Raw genomic sequence first — 24747 nt, forward strand, 5'->3', positions numbered from 1 at the left:
ATTTGTACCAGGATGATTGGCAATTTCAGGACAAAGTTTAAAATCGAGTTGACCGTGACTGTGATAAGGTTGAGGGGTCAAAGGAGGCTTCAGCCTCCAGGCCACAAAGGTAAAGAACACCAAAAAAAAACACATACGGGCAAATTACTCGTCGCCCTCACTGTTGTGAGATTGCTACAGAGATCCCCTCGCCGAGAAGACCGGACCCGGTGCACTCTTCATTGCCGATAAAGTTGCTACACTCCTGCAAATAATGCACAATTCTTAGTCCATGCACGCAGCGTGGCAGTCCGCAACGGGAATTATCGAGATCACAGTCCTTCACCAGGGCCATTTTAACGTAAGTTTTCTCTTTTTGGTCCTTCATCTCGTCTGCTGTGTTTCGTCGCGGATCCAAAAAGGAGGTTTGAAGCGACGATCCGTGATTGGGGTCACAGCCGCTGCCTAACGCCTTGGCCGCTGACTGCCGACAAGGCGAAAGACTTCTGTGTGATAGTGAGCGGTACTTGGATAAATCGGCAGATCATCACTTGGCAGCTGTGGTCGCCGCTTATCTGCAATTAAACTGGTGGAGCCCGACGTCCCGAGAGTAAGCTGCCAAGTATGGGGGCCAAGACTTCAGGAGAAAGCTTCGAGAAGACCGTAGAGTAAGCTGTTGCTAGTATGTAAAAGTCTCAACTCTCTACCAGCCAATGTAGAAATGGCGCCTTATTCTTGCTATAAAGAAGGTATTCAGGGCGCAGATGAGCCCGCTATTCACGATCGAAGTTTTGCGAGGTTGATCGGCAACCTCTTGTGTAACCATCATGCTTAGTAACTGTTACTACCTGTTGTTTCAGCTCCAGCCATTGGATCATACCGCTTACTCCTAATTTCGTCTTTATTGTCCGGAGCTGATTCCTGGCTGCTAATGTGGACATTGCTGGACTTGGCGACCCGGGAAGATGCATGATCATGTTTCGTCTTATCATGTATCGTGAGATTTCCTCCTCAGCTTCGGTGGTCCTGAGTCCTTGGCGGCTTATGGGATGATCTTCACTGTATGGGATAGACAGCTGAGAGAATCGAGTGTCGAATGATGCCTATAAAACTCAGAGGAGAGCGCCTCGATTCAACCATCCTTCTCAACATCAATCACATTCACTCACTCACTCACTCACTCATTCCGTAGTCCAATCTTTCAAGCTACTCATCAAGATCCTTCATCATGCTCTTTAAAAGCCTCCTGTCCTCTTCCCTTCTACTGGCCGTCGTCCATGCTGGTCCAACCGCTTCTGGCCAAGTTCTTGCCAAGCGCGATGGTTTCCCCGCCTGCGATGACACTTCCCGAACATACGAAGGTCCCTACACCGACGGCGAAGGAACCTACGTGACTTCCGACCGAACCACCCATCCCTATAAGTTCCCCAAGGTCCGCAAATGCTGGTACGACTACTTCGTCCTCGAGACCTCCAAGGAGTATACCCCATGGCAGAAAGCTTCCGGCAACATCTACTGCACCGGCACCCAAGTCTGCACTGCCACAAAGCTCGTCGGCAATGAAGTCTGCCAGGAGCGTTCTGAAAGTGTCAGTGTCAGCGTCGGTGCTGAGATCGAAGGTTTTAGCCTTGGCCTTGACTTCACTACCACCGACACTGAGTCCAAGTGCGTTCAGGCTCAGGACCTGACTGCTTGTACTTGGGATGATGGCGCTTGCCATACTGTTTGGACCCAGCAGGAGGTCATGAGACAGAAGGGATATCGTCGACAGAGATGTAACTGGGGTAACGGAGATGAGACTCAGTGCATGGATAACTGGGAGCAGACTACGCCTTCTGACTTCATCAGCTATGGTTGCGGATCCAAGTGCACTGATACTAATGATTGCGGTAACACTGATGGCAAGCCTTGCTCCAAGTAAGCTCTGAGCAATGGATTCTGCGAAGGGGCAGAGGTCAGTTTTTCTTTCTTCCCATCATCTTGAAGGTGTATTTTTTAGTGTGTTCTGGTGGGCTTTGGACATGTAATGGGCTGGAATAAATAGAGATCTCTAGCTAGAATATGGATACTACGCTTGCTAGCATTCAAATCTTGGACAGCGGCAAAATCTGAAGATCATCCCGACTCAAGTCCCTTACACTCTTCTTCCCAGCATTTGCAAGCATATTATCCATATCCGCCAACAAGCACTTCAAAACATGTTCCACGCCTTCCTGTCCACCCGCAGCAAGACCATAAGCATACGGCCTTCCAATGCAGACCGCCTTTGCACCAAGGGCCAATGCCTTCAATACATCTGAGCCAGTTCGGACACCGCTGTCAAACATGATGGTCAGATTTGAGTCTTTGACCTTCTTGTCCGCAGCGATATCCGCCAGTGCGTCTAGTGATGCTATGGCACCGTCGAGTTGGCGGCCGCCGTGGTTGGAGACGATGATGCCGTCGATGCTGTGCTCAATGGCAAGATGGGCGTCCTCGACTGTCTGAATTCCCTTGAGAACAATTGGCCCGTCCCAGAGATCCTTCAATATTTTCAGATCGGCCCACGAACGATATGTACCGGAGTTGATCACGTCAATCCAAGCTTTCGATTTGATCATTGTCTTTGCATTAGCGAGGACCCTTGCAGCGCCGTACACAGTCCCAGGCCGTCTCATAATCGTCCAAAGCTCCGAAAGTTTTTCTGCAATACTTCGCGAGTCATTCTTCTGCATCTCGTCAAATAGCTTGTTGAACACAGGATCCGAAAAGCCAATTTGGCAGCCTTGGCCCCAGATGAACGGCAAATACGACGTGTCGAGGTCTGTAGGTCTCCAGCCGAGTGAGAACGTATCCAGCGTGACGACAAGGACCTTGTAGCCTGAAGCTTTTGCGCGCGCGAGAAGACTAGCAGTGACGTCCTCGAATTGCGGCTTCGGCCAGTACAGCTGATACCATCGATCGCCATCTGCATTCGCCACAGCGACCTCCTCAATTGTGCGCGTCGCAGCAGTCGATAGAATCATCGGCATGCCGACCTTGTGGCACGCTCTCGCCGTGGCTTCTTCCGCATCAGGATGCAAGATACTCTGCACACCAATAGGCGCTACAATCAGCGGACTCTTGTACTTGGTACCGAACAGCTCAACGTCAACATCGCGCCTGGTGACATCAACGAGAAAGCGCGGCTTCAGGCGATATCGGCTGAACGCCTCGCCATTCGCTTTCGCAGTAGCAGCACTACTTGCTGAACCGTAGACATAGCCAAAATTGGTGGCGGGGATCTTTTCCTTGGCTAGCGACTCCCATTCTGTGGGGTTTGTTGAGAAGATCGGTGGGCGGAAGGATTGGTAGATGTCGCGCTGGAAGTTGGAGAAGCTGGTTGGGTCTGGGATTGAGAATGGTTGACTCAGTCTCTTGGGCTCAACTTCGTCGGTCATGTTGAGGTTTCGTGTGAAAAATGTTCGATTTACAGGTTATATTGATGAATTTGGGGAGTGTTTGGAATTAAGTTGAGGTGAGTGAGACGCGCCTCGGATCTTCCCTAGTCGTTTCTCCTCACCTAAGACGTGCCGAGGTTGCCGATCCTTCAATCCTTCGCTACAACGTCATGGTACATTTCGCGGGGACCCCATGCCAGCAGCATTCTGTAACACCAGCATTAAATTGTTGATATTGATAGACTTGCCGAGAACCGATCCCCGCGGTCGCTATTGAAGTAGTCGCTGCCTTGATGCCAGACGCAATGTTTAATGTTTAGTGTTTTATAATGAAGGATCTCTGACCTCATAGTGTCATCAGTATAGCTTCTTAATCTGTGAATTTCCTCAAATCCACCGCCAAGTATGAACCGTTTAATCTTTATTTACTCTAGTCTCCTCAAGTAATCGAGAATCTCTTGAGCAGCAATTTGCCGACCTTTCCATTCTGGATGACGACTCGCAATCTCCCCTGCCCTCTTTCGCATCCCCGCGGACTCCGGTCCAAACAGAATCTCCAACAACGCCCCCGCAAGCTCGTCCTCTTTCCATCGAGGCTTTGCTTCCTTATTAGCCCAGCGCCCAATACCGAGTAGCTCAACGCGGTTCGCGAAATCATAACAGTCTGTCCAAGCAGGTAGAAGCGCCTGAGGTATGCCAGAACTAACCATATTGTCAGGCGATGCGACAGGTTACGGAAATGAACTCACCATAGTGCCTCATAGAAGGAATTAGCTCCCCCGTGACTCACGGAGCAAACTATGCTTTGCGATTCGAGGACAGACTTTGGCTCAGCGACGAGCCAGTCTGTGATACGGACTCTGTCTCGTTTTATGTAAGCCTGTAGTTCATCGGTCACCAACGCCCATTCGCCAGTATAAGAGTCTCTTTTTGGGGCGTTCCCTTCTTCGTCAGGTACGCGTCCCAGCTTCCACAAAATTTTAAGAGGCTTCCCCGCAGTATGCATTGCATCAGCGTGTTCGAGAACCTTTTTGAAGGCTTTAGACATTTCATGAGCTTCAGTGGAATTCGATTTGTGATGCGTGCCCAGGTTGACGTATACAGTTGGACCTTGGCCAAGCCATGCTCCTAGGTCTGCGTCAACTTCATGGATGGGCGGGGCAGCTCGTATGATGGGACCGCATGATGTGAGCTGTGGGGGTATGATGCTGAACGGGTAGTCTATATCAGGACTACTAGCCACAAGGATGGGAAGATTTGGTGGTGCCGGCGTCAATACACCCAGCTCCATCATCGTCATCAAAGCTATGGAAGTGTCGACCTCCTTGCGGAGTATCTCGGTTGTTTTTTTCAGTCGGGTATCTGTGAGTAGAGTGTAGCCAGCCACGAAGCCAAAACAGATGTTCCATGGGACGAGGCTCCACGGTATGGGATAAGGCAAGGCCGAGCAAGCACTAATGCGGTTAGTCAAGTATTTACATCTATAGGAGGATGGACCACTTGCATTGGGTACTTCCACAGAGCAGCTAACTTTGGTTGCACTGGGACTGCAAATTCTTTGATCGTATTCGGCGAAAGGACCATCCATCTGACACCTCGGTGGTGACAGAAGGTCAAGCCTTGGGTAAATAGCGGTTCAACGATCGTCAGATCAGGGTTGACCTCATTGAAAACTCGTTCCGTTTCCTTGTAGATATCAAGAAACTCTTTTGGGCTCCAAGGTATCATGACAGCTGGGAGAATAGCGACGCCTTTTGCTGAGTTAACGAGCCCCGGAGTCAGCTCGAGCGTTTCGAAGATTGCCGTTTCTGGACGCTTAGTAGCCGGTCCCCAGCTCGTTCCTTCAATCTCGTGGAACACGAACGGTCGAGGTATATTCTTCTTCTGTTGAGTTGCGGTTGCTTGCATGAATCTTGAGGCATCATCAACTCCGCTCCTTAGATCCTGGAACGAGGCTATATGGATTTCGACATCTTGCCGGGCAAGACCGAGTTCGTGAGCTGTAGCGAGGACTACGTTGGCTTGACCGAAGTCACTATTGGTGAACAGCAGCAGGCGTTTGCAATCCGTCATTGTGATCGGTCACAAGTGGCTTTGGATACGAGAAATGTCGGCATGAGGGAATAAAAGGCGTTTCCGCCTCTAAATACCGACTTTGAAAGACATAGGGCTGAACTGGACATGACATGATCAAGGTCATGGCCTGCATGTCAGCACGCCCTAACTTTAAAGGTAAGCATAGATAGCATAAAGAGCTGTGCCTCTCTGACTCAGCATTACCAAATCTTCAATGATTTTTCGTTTAGCCGCAAAATGCGTTTTGTGGTAGCAGCTGTTGTGGAGTTGGTGAGATTTTGGCGAGAATATGCTTACTGTTTCAGGGCATTTCTTTCATTTCACCCTGCAGCCGAGAGAGCTGAGCATCCTGGACCTACGGCAGCAGTCCTTGGCGATGAGCTTACTTCCTCAAGCGAGAATTTGCCCGCTGACATTCTCAGTTTAACCGGGGTTTGTTAGCACATGAGTGCGAATTGTGTGTTGCATATGGATTTGGTCAGTTTCAGCCAATTGAGACGTAATACATGATGTTTCTGAAACCAATCCGCAAGAATTGCACGGCAGTTGTTGATCGATAGCAAATCCCCACTTTGTTTCTCAGATCATGAGTTTATTCTTGAAACCGGACAATAGCTCAAACCCGTCTCGCTTGCCTGATTAGGGGAGGAAAGAAAACTCAGAACCTTGACCCTAAGTGATAAAAATACTTAGGTAAATCTAACCTAAATTTAGGAGACTCTGAACTAAGTTTATTTTGATACCCTCTATTAAGGTTCACTGTTTTCTTAAGGCCTCCGACGATCGTAATTTATACTACGACACATTTTTAGGTGGAAATCCCATACAAAATGTGCTGTAACTTTGGTGCCCATGTAAGCCGAGTCTTCCGTTCTATCTAACCTTACTACCCCGCGTCCGACCGTTGGTATAAAGGCTACCGCAATCAAATGTATTCTCCCTAACAGCAATACAAATCGTCACACTTCTCAAGGATGGCTCAGCTACCACAATTTGACGTTCCAGGCGGCAAAGCTGCCAAAGTCAGCATCATCGACTCCAGCTTGAGGCTGTCGGGTATGCGCTCACTCATATTATGAAACCTGCGATGAAGGGACTCGATTCAATGCCAACATTGACAACATGGTCGTTCCTTGTTGAAACCTCTTCGGGGAAGAAAGCACTCTTTGATCTGGGTGTTCCCAAGGAGCCGTTGAAGAATTTCGCGCCATATTACGCGGATATAATAAGAGCAAATCCGAATTGGGACGTGGATGTTCCCAAGAATGTTGCAGATATTCTTGCTGAGAATAACGTACAGCCGTCCGAGATTGATAGCGTGATCTGGAGGTTTGTAGTACGGAATATCTGCGTTGTGAGCTAGTTACTGATCCTTGCCCAGCCATCACCATTTTGATCATATCGGAGATATCACAACCTTTCCAGGGTCAACAGAACTCGTCGTCGGCCCAGGATTCAAAAAAGCCTTCTTACCTGGATATCCCGCTGGCCCAGACTCTCCTGTGCGTGAAGTAGACTTTCAGTAGGTATCACCCTCGGACCCTTCTCCCCGAAGTAACTGACAAGCTCGTAGGGGCAGAGAGCTGAGAGAGATCGACTCTGAACATATGACCCTCCAGATTGGCCCATTTCGTGCCTTTGACTTCTTCGGCGATGGTTCATTCTATCTTCTTGATACGCCAGGCCATAGTATTGGCCATTTGGCTGGTCTTGCTCGTACAACTACCAGCCCAGACACCTTCATCTTCATGGGCGGTGACCTATGCCATCATTGCGGCGAGTTACGTCCATCAGAGTATCTACCATACCCATCAAATCTCTCCGAGCACCTATCACTCTCACATTCTCTCCGTCTCCATCTCTCACAATGCCCTGGTAGTGCTTTCGACGAGTTGAATGTCGAACGCGGACGGGCCGTTGGCGAACCATTTTTTGACCCAGCGTTTGGGTTTGACTTGGACCTAGCGATAAAGACGATCAAAGAGGCGCAGACAGCAGATGCACAAGAAAATGTCTTCTTCGTGTTTGCACATGACACGGCCATGTTTGATGTTATCGATGTGTTCCCGAAGCAAGCGAATGACTGGAAGCAGAAAGGCTGGAAGGAGAAGTCTCTCTGGAAGTTTCTGAACGATTTTGAAGATGCACTAAGGCCTTAGAGTATCTCAGCCCTGCTTGTTGTGTGTAGCTGAAATTAGTATAGATCTGCTTTTAAACCGCTCAGATCGCTATTCCCAATTCCCAACCTCCCCTGCTGCAACCAAATGCATACTCGAAAGAATTTTGAGGGAAAAACAGGAATCTTATCAATAGGCGTCGAACTTTCGCACCCTCACACTGTATGGACACTCGGAGTGAGGCCATCGTCATCTAAGAACCCGGCCGCGTGGCCTAATGGCTAAGGCGCTAGATTTCGGCTTTCAAGCAAATCGAGAAATCTCTAGAGATTCCAGGTTCGACTCCTGGCGTGGTCGACTTTAATTTTTCTTATATACTCCGACTTTAACTACCCTCATTTTTTATTCGGGATACTGTTTCTTAAGTGTACTTTGCTATTGAGTTTACTTGCTGGCTAATTGAGAAGTTTTTACTTATTGAGATCTTATATATTAGAGAGGTTTATTACTATCCTAACTGACAACACTAAAAGATAGGTTCAAGATCTAAATACTTATATTCTTGGCTCTTCGCTCTCCTATATACTACTATAAAGCTTCCTAGGATGTAATCTCACATTATGCCACACACGTTGGGTATCTACCATATTCAATCATTGGCGACGAACAGCCACATCTACAGTAACAAACCCCAGCAGCAAACGTGGAGATTGGATTGGCTGATGTTTCCTTCTTGTCCCTCTTGGTATCCTGCACTGGTACCTTAGCCTTTGTTGAAGCTTCTGGTTTGGTGGTAGAAACATCACTTTGCTTGTCGCTCTTCTTCGGAGCTTTAGAGGCTGGGTTTGTAGTTGATGTAGTCATTTTGTTTGTAAGGTACGAGTTGATAATCTTTAGAATACTTGTTAATGTATTGGGAAGAAGATGTCGAGAAGACAATATGGTTAGAACTTAGAAGGTATTTACATCTTTCACGTGGCTGTGAATCAGAGATATAGCAGAAGTGAGCAAGTGCAAAAATGAAGATCTGATGAGACTGGGATTCGAGCCTAGGAGGATTGCTCCACCATGAAATTGGCGTTAAGGCTCACCTTAATCTGGCGCCATAACCGACTCGGCCATCTCACTGAAGCCAGATGGCGGTGGGTCGAAGTGAGTCAGTGGCTATAACAATGCAGCCAATTTCTCGGGCATACATGCGCTCTGCTGTATCAATCCTACTGTTAAGAATGACAGGTCCCCATACTTGAGAGACACAAGCAGAGTCAATGTTCATTGCAGTCTTTGCTTGAGTAAGTTGTAAACGATATACATTGAGTTCTAGTATTTAGTGCTATTGTAGAAGCTTCTAGGTAAAGCTTTATATCTTGAATAGATGCTGTGTTCCCGAATTCCCTGTCTTGACTACCTAAGATCGACTGTGTGGCCAACAACCACCTACTTATATGATTCAGTGCTTTGGACCTTGAATGTGATGTTTATTTCATAGCACCCGCACTCACAGGGACAGTCAATCTCTGGCACTTCATAGCATGATTTCGACGTATCGCCTTTCTTATCGGTCTTGGTAGTGGATATGGTGTCTGTTTTGCCCTTCTGAGAAACCGGTTTCTCTTTGGGTGCCTTCTGGGCCATGGTTGAAGGTGATATTGTGTTACGAATATGGACAAAAGCTTGGATAAAGTCGTCTAGCTTAAATGCAAAATGTTCTGATTGCTGATAGCAATTCCTCCCGGGGGTATCCTAGCGCTAGTTATATACTTGTCGAGGTATCGCTACTGAGTTACGGACCATGTTGTTGATGCTGCATCAGAGAGGATCCGTGGCCGCGATAAGAGATAGCTTCCTATTTGAAGCCAAATGTTAAGCATCGGAGAAGACGAAGGGCTGATTGTCTTTCGGGTGTTGATGTCATTTGCCATTGTAGGAGGCTAAAGCCCGCTTTGTTATAGACCACCTACAGTGAGTCAGTGGAAGAATCTTCATGAATTCGCGTGGACATATCACGTCTCATCACTAGTTGAATAAATTAAGATATTAATATTAGAAGGCAGATCAGCGTCCTTTAATTATATACCCGCTACACCATCAACCCACGAGCCCAAGTCATGAAATGCCCCCTCAGGGAGCAAGAAAACATGCAACTTTAGAAGAGGATGCTGAAATGAACTCAGTAAAGATTCCCCTAAATTTAGGCTAAATTGCCTAAACAATTTTATCACTTAGGATAAAGGTCTTAAGTTTTCTTGCCGCACCCGGCGCCCTTTTCCACGCGTAACCCGTAATCAAATCTTCTTAGTTTCCAGCAGGCAAGGAATCCCAGGACCAGTTCCAACGTGTAACACAGTCTCTGCACTCCCAGCATGTATGGGAGTACCAGCGATACTGAGCTCCTGAAGAAACAACCTGCAGTTGATCAACTTCAGTTTGCCCAAGAGAAAGAACACAGTTCATGTTGCTGCTCCACTCAAAACCCCATGCGTAACAATCGGGGTTGGTATGGCACATAATCGCACACTGGACAGGCTCCCTGATTTCAGGCTTCCAGTTGAGTGGTAGCTTTGTGTACTGTGATGGGTTGACGATCATGAGCTTTCCGCCGCAAGGTCCTTGCTCCTTCTCGAAAGGTCTATAGCAGATACCCTGGCCATTCTCCCATTCACAGGGCTGCTCTACTGGACCAGGTGTTGGGGTTCCTGTAACAGCATTGGTAGTAGCCGTAGCGGTTGTTGGGGTGTTTGGCTTAGGCGTCACGGAGCGGACGAGAGTGGTGGATTCTGATGGAAGTAAAGAGGTGGTAGGATCGTCGTGGCAAGGGCAGGTCATACAGTCGAGGCTATGCCAATAGTAGATGCCATCCTCGACGGAATCCGAGTTGGGATCAGCAGCCATTTCAAAGTCAGCATCGGAGAGTGAATGAGTGGAGAAACGACACGATCGCTCATTTGGCAGCCAGGCAGCCGACTTGCACCCGGGGTAAAGAGAACACCAGGCAACACACCACATCTGACTCCAGGGAGTAGAATAGTCACGGGGTTGCTCAACAGCAAAGCCTGCGCCATCGCTTCCAGGCCATCGACCCCTATATTGACAGGTGGTAAGACTGCCACCCTGAGACCTCTCATTCCACTGACATCCATTTTCGAGGGATTTGGGGCAAGTGGACGCAGCAGGTAACTTGACAAGATCGGTAGGTTCAGCAGACTGAGTGGTTGATGCTGCAGTGGTAGGAGAAGGCTCATCGTTACAAGGGCAGTTGAAGCAAGAAAGGTCATGCCAGTAAAACACGCCCTCTGTGTCGACATTAGGGTCAGGACCAGGAACGAAGTCAGCATCCTGAACTTGGTGCTCCGAAAAGCGGCATGATCTATCCTCAGGGATGAATGCAACTGACTTGCAGCCAGGTGAGAGAGAGCACCAGCCCAAGCACCAAAGCTGACTCAATGGAAGAGGGTAGTTGTCAGGGAGAGGAACAAGATGGCCTTGGCCAGTAGATCCAGGCCATGAACCTCGGCTGGCACAGTTGACCATGTCATTGCCGTTGTCAGGACGCTTCCACCAACAGCCGCCGTTGAGGGCCTTGGAACAGAATGGCTGCTCGGGTGCTGTGCTGGTTGTGCCTACAACAGGTACAGTTGATGACTGGGCTTGAGACACAGGCTTGCTGGTAGTCTCGATATCGGAGGGGCCGGTTGAGGTCTGTTCAGAAGCAGGCTGGGTTGAAGTTACCTGGTTCTGTTGACTAGTGCTTCCCGTCTTAGTATTTTGCACTGGGGCGGCAGACGTAGTCTCCGGCTCTTGGGAGACCGATGCAGTCTCTTGATTCTGAGGTCTAGATGTAGTCTCCTGTTTTTGAGTAGCAGATGTAGTTTCCGGCTTCTGAGAGGCAGATGTGGTTCCTTGCTCTTGGATAGCAGAAGTAGTCTCTTGATTCTGGGAAAGAGAAGTAGTCTCTAGCTGTTGAGGAGCTGATGTGGTCTCCTGCTTTTGAGTAGCAGAAGTAGTTTCTAGCGTCTGGGGGGCCGATGTAGTCCCTTGCTCTTGGGCAGCAGAGGTGGTTTCTTGATCTTGGGGGACAGATGTAGTCTCCAATCGCTGAGTGGTCGATGTAATCTCCTGCTTGGAAGAGCTGGTTGTTGTCTGAGGACCAACCACAGGAGGATCAAGAGGAGGATTGGCACCAGTACCAGTGTTACCAAAGTTGACAGCAAAGTTGTTGATGTTCTGTGGCGTGACAGCGTTGGAGATAAAGACAGAGTCGACAAGCACAGTCGCTCCACCACCCATCAGACAGTTCATGGCAATGCGGAGAGGAGCATTGACCTGCGCAGGCGTCACGGCTTGGAGAACCTCGTTCCAAGAAACCGCTGTACCAGTGCTGAAGACCCAGTTCTGGTAGAAGACGGAACCACCGAGAAAGCCAGTCAATTGGCAGAGGTTGATGGCCGCAGGTGATGTAACGACAAGGTAGTAAAAGCGAATGGTGTAAGGCGTCGAGAGGTCGAGGTTCGACATGCTCTGCGAGATACTAACAGAGATTCCCAAAGCACGCTTTCCACTGCCAGTATTGGAAGCACTCATAGCAGCGCAGCCTCGTTCAGTACTTCCAGGCTCTTCACGTCCAGCGCCTCCAACAATACGAGCATCGCCTTCAACCTCCCAGTCAGGAACAGAGAGAGGGTTGTTGGGATCAATCTCGGCCATGTTTCCATTGGTGGCCAGGTTGCGGACTTTAGGGAGGGTAACGACATTTGTAGCGGTCGATGAGCTGGTGGCGTCGGTGGAGGATGAAACGAGCGAGGGGATCGTGGTGCTGGCCTTGGGCTTGCAGGCGCTTCCCGCAACGAAGTCAACGGCGGCAAGGGCCGCTAATGCGAGGATGGAACGCATCGTGAGTGAGTGACTGGTTAAGCACAAAAGAGAGACAAACAAAACAACAAGAATGTGGCGGGTATGAGAGGGAAAGTGGTATTATAAGACTATGGCCAAAATGATGAGACGATGCTCATTAGCTACGGCAAAGACCGCTCAGATAATCCTCAATAGCCTCATGAGGCGTTTGATTCAGCCGGTAACTAGCAGAGAACTACTGCAGTCCTCTCACTAAATCTTCGGTGGTAAAGAGACAAAGCGGAATAAGCCATATCGCTTTCTCTCATCGTGACATTTCTGAGTGGATTTTGGTGTTTTTGGGCGTTATTGGTGGACCCTTGGAACGTTCGGGACTCAATAGCTTTCAGCGCTATCGAGCCCAAAAATCGATAAACTTCCAGAACCCCTGGCACCAATTAAGCTGCTAGGGCTGAATGAGAATAGTGGGAGAGGATAATTTCAGGGGTTTTGCGGCTAAGGCTTTAGTGACTGCAGCAAATAACTATGCTTGTTATTTTGTCGGGAGTTTTAACCCGAACATCTTTCTTCCTCGTAAAGATAGTTAAAGCTGAGGGCTCTGCTTCAGCTTATTTATCGATTTGATCAGAAACCCCTGCGTTGCGGTTTGGGTGTTCATATGCTTGTGCCCAGCAATGACACGATGTTTCGTGAAGGATTCGCCAAAATATAAGCATAAGCAAGATGTTCTGCCAGTGATTGAAATCAATATCAGTTTAGAAGACTCATAAGAAAATCCACCAAATTTTGAAGCCAACTTGTCGGTAGAGCCAAGACTCATATGAGATATGATGTGGTCATAACTGCAGCGAGTCAAAGCCCAAGGTCGATGGGGAAGATAGAGCCACTAAATCTCAGTATGGTTTATGTTATCTCTCCCAGAAGATTGGCAACCTAGGGGGGGATAGAAAACTTAAGATCTCGACCCTAAAGGGCAAAAAGACTTAGGTAAGCTAGCATAATTTAGGCCTAAATTTACTCTAAACTTAGGATATCCTTGACTTAGTTTATTTTAATACCTTATATTTTCCTGGTCCTTTAGGGCAACTTTAGACCTGGAGCTCTGGCCGTACTTTATTCTAAGCCTATCAACTTGAGTCAGCAGATAGTGATATAACTATAGTCTTTTCATTCTGATTCCTCGGTGCCCTGGATTTCTTCGCACTGTTTCTTCTCAGCGATCAACTTCTTATAGAACTGATCCAATTTCCCCCATACAGGTTTATCCGGCCTATATCTATCCCTCAAAGCAATAACATATTCCGCCTCCGCATTCCTAGTAGTCGCATTCTCTACCAGAAGGTCAACTATCCCGATCCCCTGTTCAATCTGACACGCCTGGCTCAACGCTGAGTATTCACCGTCTCTTGAGTCTATTCGCGCCCCTCCCTTGAGGAGCAAACACAGAGACTCTTTGCGCGACTCAGTCTCGCCTCTCGCTTCTAGAAAAGATGTGCCCTCTTGCACGGCATCAAGCATCAATTCGAAAAAGTCTCGGAGGAGATTATCATGATTGTTCTCGTAGATTGCTTCGCGGGCCATTCCTCCAGCGTCGAGAAGAATTTGTAGGCATCGCGCGTCGGACATGAGGAGTGCTGATAATAATGGTCTTGGGTCATCGAGTTCGGGATCATCGAGATCATGGGGTCTGTCCAGTTTACGGGGTTTGCCTGGGTCAATTCCCTTTTGGATTAGGAGGCTCAGTAACTCCAACCCGGCCTCTCTCTTCCTCTCCGCGCGTTCCGGCGAACACCTGGACATGTCTTCCCTGTCACGGCCATCAATGCAGTTACTCAGCAGATGAAGGCAACCATTCTCGTCCTGCTGTATCGTAGGATCGGCTCCAAGCTGCAGTAGTTTAATCGCAGGCTCAAACTTCCTCCTCCCGATGAGCATGTTCAGCGCTGTGCCTCCATGCCAATCTCCCCACTGAGATTCAGCTTCTGCATCCAGTGGGACACCCCATCGGGCTAACTTCTCAACTATCTCACAGGCCAACTCCTGGTCTTTGCAATGTTTAACCCAATGAAGTGGTGTCTGGCCCGTAGCGTCTCGGTCAGTAGGACTGAAACTCTTATGCTGAATAAAGGCATCAATCGCAGGAAGGGAGCATTCTGCGACAGCACAATGAAGCCCAGAGATGTTGCCATCATCACATATCACCGAGTGAATAACGTCTCGCTCCAATAACAATTGAAGGATCTCATGGGTGCTGTGGCGTACGGCATAGTGTAGTGGCAGCCATTCATACTTATTCACCACTCTTCCATACTTTCGACAATTGCAGAGCGTGTCTGGCCACACATCCGTACTGGCGCCATTATCAAGAAGCCATCGCACAATCTCGAAGCGCTTCTGAAAGATAGCAAGATGCAGTGGCGTTCCAAGCTGCGCCCGTTTGATACGCCCACAAATGGGAATAGAATCAGGGTCTTCCTCATAAGGGATGTAATCGGCAACGTCGTTGATCTTATTGACATCGGAGCCATAAGCAACGGCCAGCTTGATCGTAGAGAGTGAATCATGATTGACGGCCCAATGAAGGCATGACCTGAAGGCCTTGTCGACGGGGCATGTCCAACAATGCTGCGGATCGTGTTCGTGAGTCCATGGATAGCAAGGAGGTAGACCAGTTGCAGCGGCGTTGCGCTGGTAGAGGACCGGGTTGAAAATAGCGTGGAACGCGTGATTGACGCGGGACAGGCGTGAGAGGTCTTGGGGCTCGCAGAACAGCGACAGATGTTCGGTCAGTTCAAGCGGCAATGAATGGAAACTCATATTGCTGGCCTTGACGTTTGAGTAGTTTTAGTAAAGAAAGGCGTTTCTCAGTATCAAATCAATTAGTTTGTGAGATGATATGATAATAATCTTAGGCAGCAGCCCCGCCTTATAAACAATCTTGGCATTCTGGTCATGCTTACGCCCCCATACAGAAGGATTCCTCGTTCTTCTAAGCACATATAGCCTCTTGAGACGTTGCATCTGAATTCCAAGCGCAATTTAAAACAAGGAGAAGAATGGTTCATGACGACCGGGGCTTAGGAAATAATAAACCCATCTACTTCCTTCTCGTATTCCCTCGAGCGTCCCGCACTGAAAACCCAAAGTATGAGAAACGCGTGAATAGAGACAGCTACTCGACAGAATATTCGCCGTATGGAGCCTCTCTCCACTTACTCATGGTTCGCAATTCCGATTCACTTCCATACAGCACAGTCATGAATACCCTATCAGAAACAAGATCTGGCTCTGAATGAACCGGGCTATCATCCCGCCCCCAGCTGAACCGAACGATTTGACCGTGTCCGACCTGAACTCGAGGGGTATTTTGGAATGCAGTGCCAAGCGACTCTCGCAATAGATCGTCTGCGTCATACATCTCGTCTTCAGAGGGCTCAGGGCCATCAGGTTTATTCTGCCACCAGTAATACCGCGCTTCCGCTTTATGCTGCGTCTTGAAGACATGTTCGTCCGGCCGAAGCATGAGGGTAGACGGCCCGAGTAACGTAATCGCATACTTGCTCCTCACGACGTCCTCGCGCCCACTGTCGTACTCAAACATAGGGCCATCTTGATGCCATCTGGGGATTTCGAATGCGTTGCAAGGCTTTGTGATGCGGATGGTCAGCCAGCATGCTTTTTTCTCTTCGGTGTTGCCCGAACAATCGTTTTGCGTGGTCTCTAGGAACGCCCTGGTTTTGGGTTCTACGTCCTGCTCTACTGCGTCGGTATGGCGAGCGAGGAATTTTGATGCCTCAATGGCAAGTGAGCCATCAACGGGACCATAGTAGTTGAGTGTTGAGTCTTGTTTTGTAGACGTGATCACGGGAATGTTGATAAATTCTGGAAGAATGGCGTATGGTGATTGATCATTCATGTTGAGCTTTGAGATAGTAGTTTGTGGGATGAAGGGTGAACTGTTCATTTTCTCCCTTCGGTGATTAAAGTACCAGATTGTTTAATGACTCAGGCCGTGCATGGGCACTACTGCCTAATATTAGTGCCACCATGACTCTGTGCATTGATCTTACACTTATCGTGAGCCGTGCCACCTCAAGTCAACCTAAGCGCCATGTCAGCCTTATCAAACAGTAAAATCAATAACCCGCTCCGGGGCACCCAGAGCTGATCCCACTACAAGTCATTGGCTCAGCGGTTGAACCGGTAATTTCTCCATCAGGAAATCACCGAGCGTCGTTGCAATAAATATTCACACCCAGCCTTGTCAGCCTGTCACCGCTTCACATCACGATCTCACCACCACCAACAACAATGAAGCCAACCAACGCGATCCTCTCCGTCCTCGCCTCGCAGGCGACGGCGCAGCTCATCGATATTCAGATCGGCGACACCGCCAGACTCGACATCATGCGCCAAGCAGCTGAGGCCCAAGTCAACGGCAACACAGCCAAAGCCCACGCATTAATGGATCAGATCCGCATCGCAGATGCCGCGCACGAGAAATCTCTCTGGAAAATTGATTGTCGCGTTAGCTCTCAATTCGAAGCTGAGATCTATACCGTCCAAGATCCTTCGCGCGCACCGAAAGAAATTGCCTGGGCGATGGACTTCCTCGACAATCATTGGAAGACAGACGACGGTCGCGATCTTCCATACCCTGGTGATTTCGATCGATTCATGCACCCCGATGGATTCAGGGTCATGCGCATGGATTATAAGAAGCTTCCATGGGCGGTGCGCAAGTATCATGAGGAGCTTGTCAAGGAGGGCAAACAGATGGAGCGCAAGTTCATCGCTGAGATTGACGGGAGTGCGTTCTTTGCGCCCGGTGTTGTTACGTGGTTGGCGCCTTTGTTTGCGGGGAGTAAAATTGAGCCTGGCAAGGATACATGCGAAGGTAATTTAATTTAGTGTGTGAATGAGTTTGGGCTAATGAGAGTAGATGACCTTGTTGACTTTGGCAACTGGGATAAGAAGAAGCAGGCGGCTGAAGGTGCCAGGTATACTTTTGGATATGGTGGTAAGGTGCAGATCGGAGATCACATCACTGTGGAGGTGCATGCTCAGAGGTCTTCTAAGCAAGGTGCTGAGAAGGAGGCTGTGACTGGGGGAGATGAGGACACTGAGGGAACCGAGGAGCTGTAGACTGAGTGACCACCGCACTGGCTTGCGGCTTCTTGTCACTGGGATGGACTGTTCAGGTTATGTATCTGTCTTGATGTTTTGATGATACGAAGTAATGAATTTCTGTTTGTTAGCGATTCTAAGTCGTAATCATCTATCCGTGCCTAAAGGTTCCTTCAGAACATGCCAGCAACCTCACAACTTTGCTCCTTCAGACTTTCTAGCTTCCCTCTCCCTATCCCTCAGCTTGCGTCTCAGAATCTTCCCAGTTGGACTCTTCGGTATCGCTTCAATGAACTCCACTCCACCCTTCAGCCACTTATATCTAGCTTTATGCTCCTCAACATATCGTTGTATATCCCTCACAAGTTCCTCCTCAGACTGACTTGTATGTTTTGCTTTGACTACAAATGCTTTCGGAGCCTCGCCGGCTCTTGCATCGGGAATCTGGATGACTGCGCAGTCGCTCACGGCGGGATGGGTGAGGAGATGTGATTCGAGCTCAGCTGGCGCAACTTGGTGGCCCTGTGTGTTCAGTTAGTGATGGACCAAGCCATGGCCTCTATATTGAGAGGGAGCTACTTGCCTTGACTTTGATGAGCTCTTTTACTCGATCAACAACAACGAAATGTTCATTGCCGCTCTCGGACATGCGAACCAGCACTTCATCCCCCGTTCGAATCCAGCGGCCGTTAGCTTCCACAAAGAAAGTCTCGGCGGTAGCCTTGGGGTTATTGAAGTATCCAAGAGACACCGTTGGACTCTGAATCAGTAGCTCCCCTGGCTTTTCGTATTCCGTAATCTCTTTACCATCTGGATCGACGATCTTAGCCTTGGCTGCTGGAAGTAATGATCCAGTTGTGCCGACTTCTGTATCATGTTCGCTGCTTTGTATAAACACAGTCGCCGTCTCTGTCATTCCTGGCCAGGTGTTAGCAGCTACTCTAACTTTAGTCAATCGGTTATCTTACCGTAGCCTTGTCCAAGACGCCAATTTGGATAAAGGCTCAACAGATCATCCACTGTTTCTTTTCCGAGCGGTGCAGCGCCGGTATACACAAACCTGACACTGCTCAAGTCGTGCTTGCGACAGAGTTCCCTCCTGTCCAGCATCTGAATCACGATTGGGGGAACAATTGGAAGCTGATGTATCTGAAAGCGACTGACCGCCGACAGGAAGGGCTCGAACTCAAAGCGAGGCATAACGATGATCTCGTCGCCGCGGTAAGTACCTAAATGAGCGATGAGCATCAGCCCGAAAACATGACTGAATGGCAACACTCCGAGCATCACTTGCGTTTCGACTCCATCGGTCTTTCGGGAGACCGAGTCGAATGTGCATGTTTGTATGATGCCTGATATGATGTTATAGTGTGATAACATGACGGGTTTCTCAATGATGATTAGCGAAAGATACCTCGAAAGAGTGTGAGTCTTACAGGCAACCCAGAAGTACCGCTTGAATACAGCAGATAGGCCGTTTGTCGAGCGCCTTGTCCTTTCTTCCATTGTAGCGGAGGCAACTCAGGCAATCTCTCTCCCTCTTTGATCAGGTCGTCAATCGTCTTGAAACCATGCCTGCTCGTGGCGTTGGGCACTGGAAGGAGGAATACATTTTTTCGAGAGATACCAACCACGTCTGTCGCTCTGAGCGCGGTGTCCAGAAGGGGCGCACAAGTAAAGATAGCTTTTGCGCGTGAGGCGCGGAGCTGGTGCTCCAACTCCGATGTTGACAAAGCTGCGCTGCTCAGACTGGCGATGCCATTCAAACGATGGATGGAGTGCGTGAGGGGGATGTAGTCAATCTATCTCCACGTCAGCCCAAACAATAGAGCCATTTGTGAAATAGTCTGCTCACGGTGTTGAGAGAGAATATGACGCAGACGCGGTCCCATTCCGACCCGGCTTGCGAGTCCAGTTGAAGGGCTTTGCCGATGCCCCGCGCAAGGAAATCCTCTCTAAGGATAACCTCTTCAACTGTACGCGTTTTTCCAGTCAATCCACAGGTGTATGGATGTCGGGCTGTCGCAATGGGATACCGACCATACTCTTCCGAGCTCATGAACTCGGCGACGCTGACGGAGTCTGGAGGATCTGGGTGAATTAGCGAATGCGTTAGAGCTAGAGATATCTTTAAGTACCAATAGGTAGGTCTGGCACCCATGATGGTGGATAGAAGACCATTATAGCTGAGAAAAACGAGCGCTTCACTTAGTGCGAACTGGAGATGGTGTGAGTTAGATTGATCTGATAAGATCTTGATGGCCACGTTTCTCCCGCCTTGCGCCCTTTTTGATGTGACCCCGCATCTGATGCGATTGCTTGGCGATCGGCGGGAATTGCCGAAAGCTTTTCGGGGATTTGTGTACTTCTCAGCGTCAGCCGCAGCTCGATATATGCAGTTCTAAACTAAGATCAATTGAGATCACCGAGATGGATGGGTCATAAAATGGCGTGTAACAGATTATTTAGTCTATACTGATATATATGCTTCTATCCCACCCTCCAATTATTAACATTACTATCGCTCATCCTCCAACTCATATCCTCCGTCTAAATCGTAAATCTCATAATCGCTTAAGGGAGAGCAGCGGGGGAGTAGCTCTGGTCAGGCTTGACAACCTTGCCACCAGCGAGCTGCTTATCAGTGTAGCTGGGGTAGATGATCTGCTTCTTGCTGCTGACGACCGAGAGAGTGGTGAAGCCCTTGTCGGCACCGAACTGACCACTCCAGCCAGAAGTGATGGTGAAGGTGCCGCACTTGGCAGGGCCGCCGTTGGCCTTGGAGGCGGGCTTGCCCTTGACGACGTACTTGCAGGCGGTAGCAGCGCCGCTGCCGGTGTTGATCTTGAAGTTCCAGGTGCAGGTAGTATCAGCCTTGTCGCATGAGCGGGAGAGAGACTGGATGGTCCACTGGGGAGAGGCGGCCATCATGGAGACGGAGTCCGCGGGGGCAGGGGCTGCGACTGCGCCGGTGGCGGAGACGAGAGCGATGAGAGCGGCAGTGAACTTCATTTTGATAGTTGGAAGTAGAGGGGTTGTAGGTGAGAAGAGTTGGTGGTTGTGAGTGAAGAGTTGTTGTAGAGAAGATGAGATGAGATGATTGATGATGAGAATGTTGATTATCACAGGTTGATCAGTGAGTCTTTATAGATCTTGCAAAAAGGTATTAATAGATTCATGACTTCATATCTCTCGGGTCATCGGCTCCATAGTGTTGAGCTCTGATGTCGCTCTAGCCGATACTACAGCTGATCAGTTGACGGTAACGTTTGATCCAGGCTTAGGCCCAGCCTCACATTCTAGAACTCCATTTCAATGGTATGACAGAAAGTCCAGGCATTTCTCCCAGTGACGCTATCTGCCGGTTTCCCGTCTTTTTTTCCGCCCAGCCCATTCGAGACCTGGGGAACCCCGATAGCTAAGGCGAGGCTTTAGCCTCTACAAGTTTAGCCTGCTCCTTTGCTAGCGAATCAGGGCGTGATTTATTCTTAGATTCTTGAACCCTGCGCATTTGGTGCCTGATGCAGTTACGAGCTTCTGGCAATACGAGCGGATCAACAGGAACTATTGTTTGTCCCTTGCCCCTGCATTTCAACTCAATGCGATATTCGTCTTAGGGGACCTCGTAAAGCAGAGTCGGTGAAGGTCACGCTCGTGTTTATTGTTGAGGCAATCTTAGCGCTGCAAGGCCAAAGCTCGACCCGACCCACGTGGGTTGTTTCGGCGCCGGAGCTTGGTGATGATGTAATTGCGATCGCTGCTGGGGACACAGAATGTTGGAAGATCGTCGTCTAATGATTATCTTCTCAATTGATGATCAACAAAACAAGATTGAGGCATGTCCTTCTTCTAGTCAAAATTTTACCCAGAAGCAAGACAATAATTAGTAAAAATTCTGCTCAATGGGAATGATTGAGCTTTCGCCTGTGATGTTGGTATGTAGGATAACTCTAACTTCTAGCTTAAGAGCGTAAATCTCCGCCGCGTAACATTGCCACTCAATCGCGCCAATAAGCGGCGGTACGTGACCACCACTGCGTCTTGATATCCTGAGGCTTATGAGCTTTGTACTATGTGTTATATTTTGACCTAAAATGTAAAGGATTACATTACAGAAGTAGAGAGATTATCTGTTGGAGAAAGGAGCATAGAAAGCAGGAAAAAGTGTATTTTCAGACATATTTGTTTGCTGTAGGGTAGCGACTTTATTTGCCATCGCCAACATTCCAGACAACGAAGCTGACTTTATGGCTTCCTAGGCGCCACTTAGTAAAGCAAGAATGCAATAAGGTAACGTAAAAATCCTTTGCCGTATTTATTTATAGAGCGATAGAGCTGTGGCTTCTTTAATCTCAATCTGGCGATGAGATTGATTGATTTGAAGCCATCAACAGTCCGCCACTCACTGAGACAGACCTCGGCCTCTCGGTAAATCCGGCCATGAGATATCAACGGTAAGTCGGCTTCAAGCCTCCCAGCGGACGCTGCTCATGAATCAGCATATTGTTGCATTTATAGAAGAGCTCAGATCAACTGTTTCTTTTTAAACAAGGAACTTGCATATTGATAGAGCTTTACTCCTTACGCTGATAGCAGCTATGGACGGATGTCTCCGGACTCACGGGATGATTAAGCCCCACTGATGCGGCCGCATTTTCCGCACTCATCCCCGCTCTTCTCGAGTCTGCCAGCAGTAAATGCAAGGAGTTATGCAGTAGGTAATCAACGCGTGATTGCTTTGACGTGCCATTAATTAATTGAATGAGTAATACATTGCAAAAACGAACTGGCATACACCAAACATGACAACCCGAAGCGAGCAAGCCTGCAAAGCCTGTAAAAAGCAGAAGCGGCGTTGCGATAAGGCTCTTCCCGAGTGTAGCTTATGCAAGCGGACTCAACGCCCATGCGAGTATGGCATCGCGACTGATTTCCAGCCCAGTGCTAGCGACTGGAGCATGATGCAGGCGCGTCTTAGTGAGCTGGAGAATCGACTGGCTAATTCTCCGAGAGCTACAGAGCAGCACATTTTGAGCCCGATCTCAGGCCCGGCTTCGGGGTCATTGTTGGAACAGGAATCAACGCCAGGCGCGATGTTCTGCGACATCGACACGCATAGCATTGTGTCGAATAGTGTCAACTCATGGTCTCAACCTACTGGTTTCACGCCTTCCTACTCCACTGCTGAATGTTCAGACTCAACATCGGTGACGCGTTTTCCCGCCTCTATGTTTCTCGATATTGACTGCTATGTATGGTCTCAAGCAAAGCTGCCTGTCCCTTCCGGCGCCATCCCTGCGGTAAGTTGCCTCTAGTTATCAGCATGCTCACTTTATTCCTGGCTTCAATTCACTGCTTTGCTGTCGTAAATCTGTTGCTAAGTGCCCTAATCCTCTGTAGCCCGTTCTCGCGCTGCTCAGCCAGGGCAACGTCGTTCTAGACGTATCGCAAAACTATTTTGCGACGATTCATGTTTGGTTTCCCATGATATCCAAGAAGAGGATGGATATGGGCCTCCCGGTGCAGAATGCAGGGCCTGACCTTGCCATGCTATTTCTTGGGATGAAGCTTATTACGACTCCAGCTATCGACATCACCGACTCAACCTTGTATGATACAGCCAAAAGCTTCCTTGCTAGTCTGGAGAGTAATGGTGTCGTGTCACTACTCTGCCTTCAGGCTATGATACTCGTAGCCTTGTATGAGTATTCTCATGCGATCTATCCGGCAGCTTGGATGACTATTGGGTCATGCGCTCGCTACGCTGATATCTTGGGCATCACGCCTGGTGATTATTCTCCATTGGGTCAAGTGGTACGTGCAATTGATTACTGCGGCTGAAATAGTCAGATTGAAATCATTTGACCATATTTGCGAAGATGAGTGATGAAACAAACTGACATGCCCGTAGACAACCTGGACAGAAGCCGAAGAGAGAAGGAGAGTGTGGTGGACTATCTACATCCTCGATAAACTCGTGTCACTGGGAAGCAGAAGGCGTTGCTTACTTCTCGATATCTACCCCGAGTGTAAACTGCCTGTTGATGATGACGCATGGGTAAGTCAATAGAAACTCAACACCGTTACACTATAGTAACTAATAAACATGAAACTAGGACCGGGGCGAGGTAAACATGGCCGTCAGTCACTCAACCTCAATATCACATCAGCTACAGCAATCTCCATTCGCAAGGCTATGCCAAGCCTCGATGTATCTCGGACGCGCCATAAGCTACGCCCGGGATAATTCCGCCATGACAACGTCTCGTGCTGAAGAAATCATGTCTCTCGCGAACGAGCTGTCAGACTTTGGGGCAACAGTGGACAATGAGGCTACGGCCACTGGTCCCGAGAAAAGAATCATACTGCTCGCACCGCGATCCATTGCCTACTCAGCGCTCTTTGTCGCCCTCGACCGTTTCACTTGCCCCGAGAAGATCAGTGCAGAGCCCGGGTATGTAGATAGTCCAGGGGACAAGACACAGGATGAGATTGAGCTGCAAAGACAGTCTATGCATATCATAGAGCAGATCAGCGAACAGCTACACACTCTGGGTATGGACCTGCTACCCGCTTTCAGAACGGACGGAATATCTTCGCTGTCCAAAGTAAGCCCTTTTATGCTGGATTCTATCTACGCAAGTGCAGCGACATTTCACTGGCTTCTTGGCGAGGGTGGAAATGAAGTTTATCGCATGGCTGCAGCTGATTTGGGCATGTTTTTGGATACTATAAGCTCGAGGTGGCGGCTTGGAGGCACGTACCGCGAGATGTTGACGGTTCACGACGTCGCAGCAAGGGTAGAAGCTAGGACCACATTATAATTATTTGCGTTCTAATTGAAAAAGACATGTTATACCCGAAAATAGGTTTTTTACAATGCACCGTCTTGCGTAATGTCTGTTGTTTTGGTATCGGAGCGGAGCGGGTGCGGAGTGCGGCCGCAGAATCCGCATCGCCCTAAGTGCCGTCTTGGGCGGACGCGCATCAGACGGGACTCCCCTCAGTGCGGCCGCATCATAAAGAATCAGTTTAATTATGATTGCAAAGCGCCTTGCACATATTGATAAGAGAGGGCTATATATACCTAGCTGAAGGCAGCTCCAATAGTCCCAGAACACCACCACTAACGCTTTCACACATCTAATCAACAACTGTATCATCGCCACCATCAATAT

General features: G+C 48.8%; 12 protein-coding genes, besides 2 other annotated features; 4 read left to right on the top strand and 8 right to left on the bottom strand.

Annotated features, from left to right (window-relative positions):
- Positions 1 to 1207: 1207 nt before the first annotated feature.
- FFUJ_10383 (uncharacterized protein) lies at positions 1208 to 1900 on the top strand (the record flags this gene model as incomplete). The annotated part of the gene is made up of 1 exon (XM_023569160.1): positions 1208 to 1900. The coding sequence occupies one exon, from the start codon at positions 1208 to 1210 to the stop codon at positions 1898 to 1900; it is 693 nt and encodes a 230-aa protein (XP_023436413.1).
- Positions 1901 to 2063: 163 nt separating this feature from the next.
- Positions 2064 to 3398, bottom strand: FFUJ_10384 (related to lactate 2-monooxygenase; the record flags this gene model as incomplete). Its single annotated transcript, XM_023569161.1, has 1 exon — positions 2064 to 3398. The coding sequence occupies one exon, from the start codon at positions 3396 to 3398 to the stop codon at positions 2064 to 2066; it is 1335 nt and encodes a 444-aa protein (XP_023436414.1).
- A 425-nt stretch (positions 3399 to 3823) lies between these two features.
- On the bottom strand, positions 3824 to 5471 carry FFUJ_10385 (uncharacterized protein; the record flags this gene model as incomplete). XM_023569162.1 has 3 exons in its annotated part: positions 3824 to 4100; positions 4148 to 4852; positions 4912 to 5471. The coding sequence occupies 3 exons, from the start codon at positions 5469 to 5471 to the stop codon at positions 3824 to 3826; spliced, it is 1542 nt and encodes a 513-aa protein (XP_023436415.1).
- A 1090-nt stretch (positions 5472 to 6561) lies between these two features.
- On the top strand, positions 6562 to 7633 carry FFUJ_10386 (uncharacterized protein; the record flags this gene model as incomplete). XM_023569164.1 has 3 exons in its annotated part: positions 6562 to 6803; positions 6856 to 6996; positions 7048 to 7633. 3 exons carry the CDS (start codon positions 6562 to 6564, stop codon positions 7631 to 7633), a joined length of 969 nt encoding a protein of 322 aa, XP_023436416.1.
- A 221-nt stretch (positions 7634 to 7854) lies between these two features.
- Positions 7855 to 7948, top strand: a tRNA (tRNA-Arg).
- A 671-nt stretch (positions 7949 to 8619) lies between these two features.
- Positions 8620 to 8719, bottom strand: a tRNA (transfer RNA-Pseudo(AAG)).
- On the bottom strand, positions 8715 to 9226 carry FFUJ_10387 (uncharacterized protein; the record flags this gene model as incomplete). XM_023569165.1 has 2 exons in its annotated part: positions 8715 to 8878; positions 9094 to 9226. 2 exons carry the CDS (start codon positions 9224 to 9226, stop codon positions 8715 to 8717), a joined length of 297 nt encoding a protein of 98 aa, XP_023436417.1.
- Positions 9227 to 9886: 660 nt separating this feature from the next.
- FFUJ_10388 (uncharacterized protein) lies at positions 9887 to 12481 on the bottom strand (the record flags this gene model as incomplete). Its single annotated transcript, XM_023569166.1, has 1 exon — positions 9887 to 12481. One exon carries the CDS (start codon positions 12479 to 12481, stop codon positions 9887 to 9889), a length of 2595 nt encoding a protein of 864 aa, XP_023436418.1.
- A 1128-nt stretch (positions 12482 to 13609) lies between these two features.
- FFUJ_10389 (uncharacterized protein) lies at positions 13610 to 15259 on the bottom strand (the record flags this gene model as incomplete). Its single annotated transcript, XM_023569167.1, has 1 exon — positions 13610 to 15259. The coding sequence occupies one exon, from the start codon at positions 15257 to 15259 to the stop codon at positions 13610 to 13612; it is 1650 nt and encodes a 549-aa protein (XP_023436419.1).
- Positions 15260 to 15614: 355 nt separating this feature from the next.
- FFUJ_10390 (uncharacterized protein) lies at positions 15615 to 16358 on the bottom strand (the record flags this gene model as incomplete). Its single annotated transcript, XM_023569168.1, has 1 exon — positions 15615 to 16358. The coding sequence occupies one exon, from the start codon at positions 16356 to 16358 to the stop codon at positions 15615 to 15617; it is 744 nt and encodes a 247-aa protein (XP_023436420.1).
- Positions 16359 to 16753: 395 nt separating this feature from the next.
- FFUJ_10391 (uncharacterized protein) lies at positions 16754 to 17587 on the top strand (the record flags this gene model as incomplete). XM_023569169.1 has 2 exons in its annotated part: positions 16754 to 17339; positions 17385 to 17587. The coding sequence occupies 2 exons, from the start codon at positions 16754 to 16756 to the stop codon at positions 17585 to 17587; spliced, it is 789 nt and encodes a 262-aa protein (XP_023436421.1).
- Positions 17588 to 17761: 174 nt separating this feature from the next.
- FFUJ_10392 (probable phenylacetyl-CoA ligase) lies at positions 17762 to 19750 on the bottom strand (the record flags this gene model as incomplete). XM_023569170.1 has 6 exons in its annotated part: positions 17762 to 18091; positions 18177 to 18487; positions 18538 to 18958; positions 19006 to 19371; positions 19425 to 19660; positions 19708 to 19750. The coding sequence occupies 6 exons, from the start codon at positions 19748 to 19750 to the stop codon at positions 17762 to 17764; spliced, it is 1707 nt and encodes a 568-aa protein (XP_023436422.1).
- A 393-nt stretch (positions 19751 to 20143) lies between these two features.
- Positions 20144 to 20581, bottom strand: FFUJ_10393 (uncharacterized protein; the record flags this gene model as incomplete). The annotated part of the gene is made up of 1 exon (XM_023569171.1): positions 20144 to 20581. One exon carries the CDS (start codon positions 20579 to 20581, stop codon positions 20144 to 20146), a length of 438 nt encoding a protein of 145 aa, XP_023436423.1.
- A 1790-nt stretch (positions 20582 to 22371) lies between these two features.
- On the top strand, positions 22372 to 24393 carry FFUJ_10394 (uncharacterized protein; the record flags this gene model as incomplete). XM_023569172.1 has 4 exons in its annotated part: positions 22372 to 22869; positions 22970 to 23383; positions 23481 to 23627; positions 23686 to 24393. The coding sequence occupies 4 exons, from the start codon at positions 22372 to 22374 to the stop codon at positions 24391 to 24393; spliced, it is 1767 nt and encodes a 588-aa protein (XP_023436424.1).
- Positions 24394 to 24747: the final 354 nt, after the last annotated feature.

This window comes from Fusarium fujikuroi, chromosome FFUJ_chr10 (assembly GCF_900079805.1).
Source record: "Fusarium fujikuroi IMI 58289 draft genome, chromosome FFUJ_chr10".
NCBI lineage: Eukaryota > Fungi > Ascomycota > Sordariomycetes > Hypocreales > Nectriaceae > Fusarium > Fusarium fujikuroi.